A 1,881-nucleotide genomic window follows, 5' to 3' on the forward strand; every position below is an offset into this window, starting at 1 on the left:
TCACATGTCGACCGCGTCCTCGCCATCTTCGGTGGCTTCGCAAGGCATGGTCCTGCGCAGCTCGAGCAGATCATCCATGGATTGAACAATAACCATGGTGGCAGTAGGGTTTCTTGACTCATCTCTGATTTCTTCTTCCCGTGGGCTGAAGAAGTCGCGCGCAAATGTGAGGTGATGTGGTGTATCTTTTCGCCGTCCAGCGCGTCGATGCTGTGCAACTGCATTCTGGAAGCAAACAAGCTGGCAGTGCAAGAAGGTAATGTAATAAACTGTCATATTTTACAACTGACCTTTGGATGCCATTTTCATGTGCACTTTGTCCTGAACAGTGCCGCAATGCATGATGCCCTCACACAAGGTGCTGGTCAGGCATGCCGAGTGCGCATGCAATGATTCTTGAACTCCTCAAGAGTCAGATTTACTTATACCGGAACTGCAATATCCTGGCTAGCTATGCATATACGTTGATTTTACTGAAATGTAGTTAGTGAACAACAGATAGATATGTATCTATTTTTACAAGTGCCCTATGTATCAATGATACACATGTTTAGAAGCTACATTTGTGAACCATCGGTTTTAAAATAGTTAGGTCTTTGAGGTGCGACACTCCATGATATGAATTCATGACTAGAGTGTTAAAATGTTGCAATGATTAACAAAAGCACAGGGGTTTCATTTTTTGAAGCATCAACAGTTAACTTTGTGCCCTTTACCATAATAAGACTGCAACCATGCAATGAATTGGGGGTCTGCTGATGAATTAGTTCATACAATCTAACACCCTTATTAAATAATATATGTTGCTGAATTGCAGGTGAAGTATCCCAAGACTATCCTGACACTTCTGTTTTGCCATTTCTCAAGGATCATGCACGCAATCTTGCCATAAACAAAAGGTTCTCCAGATACCTCATGCATCCCACAAAGGCCATGAGGAAGCTTGATTATATGATTGCAAATACCCTTGATGAACTTGAAAAAGAAGCCCTCTTAGCAATGCCATCGTGTGCACATGTTCTCACAGTTGCCGCGGTTTTATGGCTTGAACACAGAGAACTAGCGTGGAATTTAGAGAAAGAAGGTGTCGACTCGGTTATCTCTTGGCTACACAAGTAGGAAAGGCATTCTGTTCTCTACATCTCATTCGGTAGTTGGGTGCATTGTGAATAATTGGAACAGGTTGCTTTGGGGGTTGAAGCAAGTGGGAGTTCCTTCCTCTGGGTTGTCAAACATAATGAGGTGCCTCAGTTGCTAAAGGGGTTTATGGATGGTTTTGTGGAGAGGAACAAAGGGAAAGCGTTGATAGTGGAATGGGCTTCTCAAGAGAGGATCTTGGAACACCAGGCAGTGGGGGTTTTTCTAACACACTGTGGATGGAATTTAGTCCTCGAGGGAGTAACAATGGGGCTGTCTATGCTTTGCTACCCAATTCTTGGAGACTAGTTTCCTAAATAAATCAGTCATGGAGCAACAACTGAAAATAGGGAGGGGGTTGATATGAAGAAACTTCAAGCCAATGAGGTAACATCTATAGTGAAAGAACTTATGGGCTGATGAGGTTATGCAACACCAAGCTTCCCTCTTAAGCTATGCTGCCAGAAAGGCCGTGCAACCTGGGGGGTTGTCCTACCAAAACCTTGAGGATTTCTTAAATTCTGTCGCACTAGCATAGTGGTAATATTTGGTAGGGCTTCTACATTGCACAAGTTATGACTTTCTATTGATTTATTGAGCATTTTATATGCTTCATCTCATGCAAAACTTGTGTATTTCAAGTGGCTATATATGTTAGGTTAGCAAGTTTATGTTGATATTTGATTGAATTACTTTGCACAAAATTTGTTTAGGCAAATTAGTAGCCATGTAATAATCACACCT

At 42.2% G+C, this 1,881-nt stretch overlaps 1 protein-coding gene across 1 annotated transcript; it reads left to right on the plus strand.

The window, feature by feature from the left end:
* The first annotated feature begins 207 nt into the window (after positions 1-207).
* On the plus strand, positions 208-1,446 carry LOC148039802 (UDP-glycosyltransferase 86A1-like). The gene is made up of 3 exons (XM_087662331.1): positions 208-256; positions 818-1,095; positions 1,183-1,446. Exons 1-3 carry the CDS (start codon positions 208-210, stop codon positions 1,444-1,446), a joined length of 591 nt encoding a protein of 196 aa, XP_087518457.1.
* Positions 1,447-1,881: the final 435 nt, after the last annotated feature.

The sequence above is a fragment of the Lygodium microphyllum genome, chromosome 2 (assembly GCF_053477565.2).
Source record: "Lygodium microphyllum isolate KBCC chromosome 2, Lygodium_microphyllum_v1.1.10, whole genome shotgun sequence".
NCBI classification, from domain to species: domain Eukaryota; kingdom Viridiplantae; phylum Streptophyta; class Polypodiopsida; order Schizaeales; family Lygodiaceae; genus Lygodium; species Lygodium microphyllum.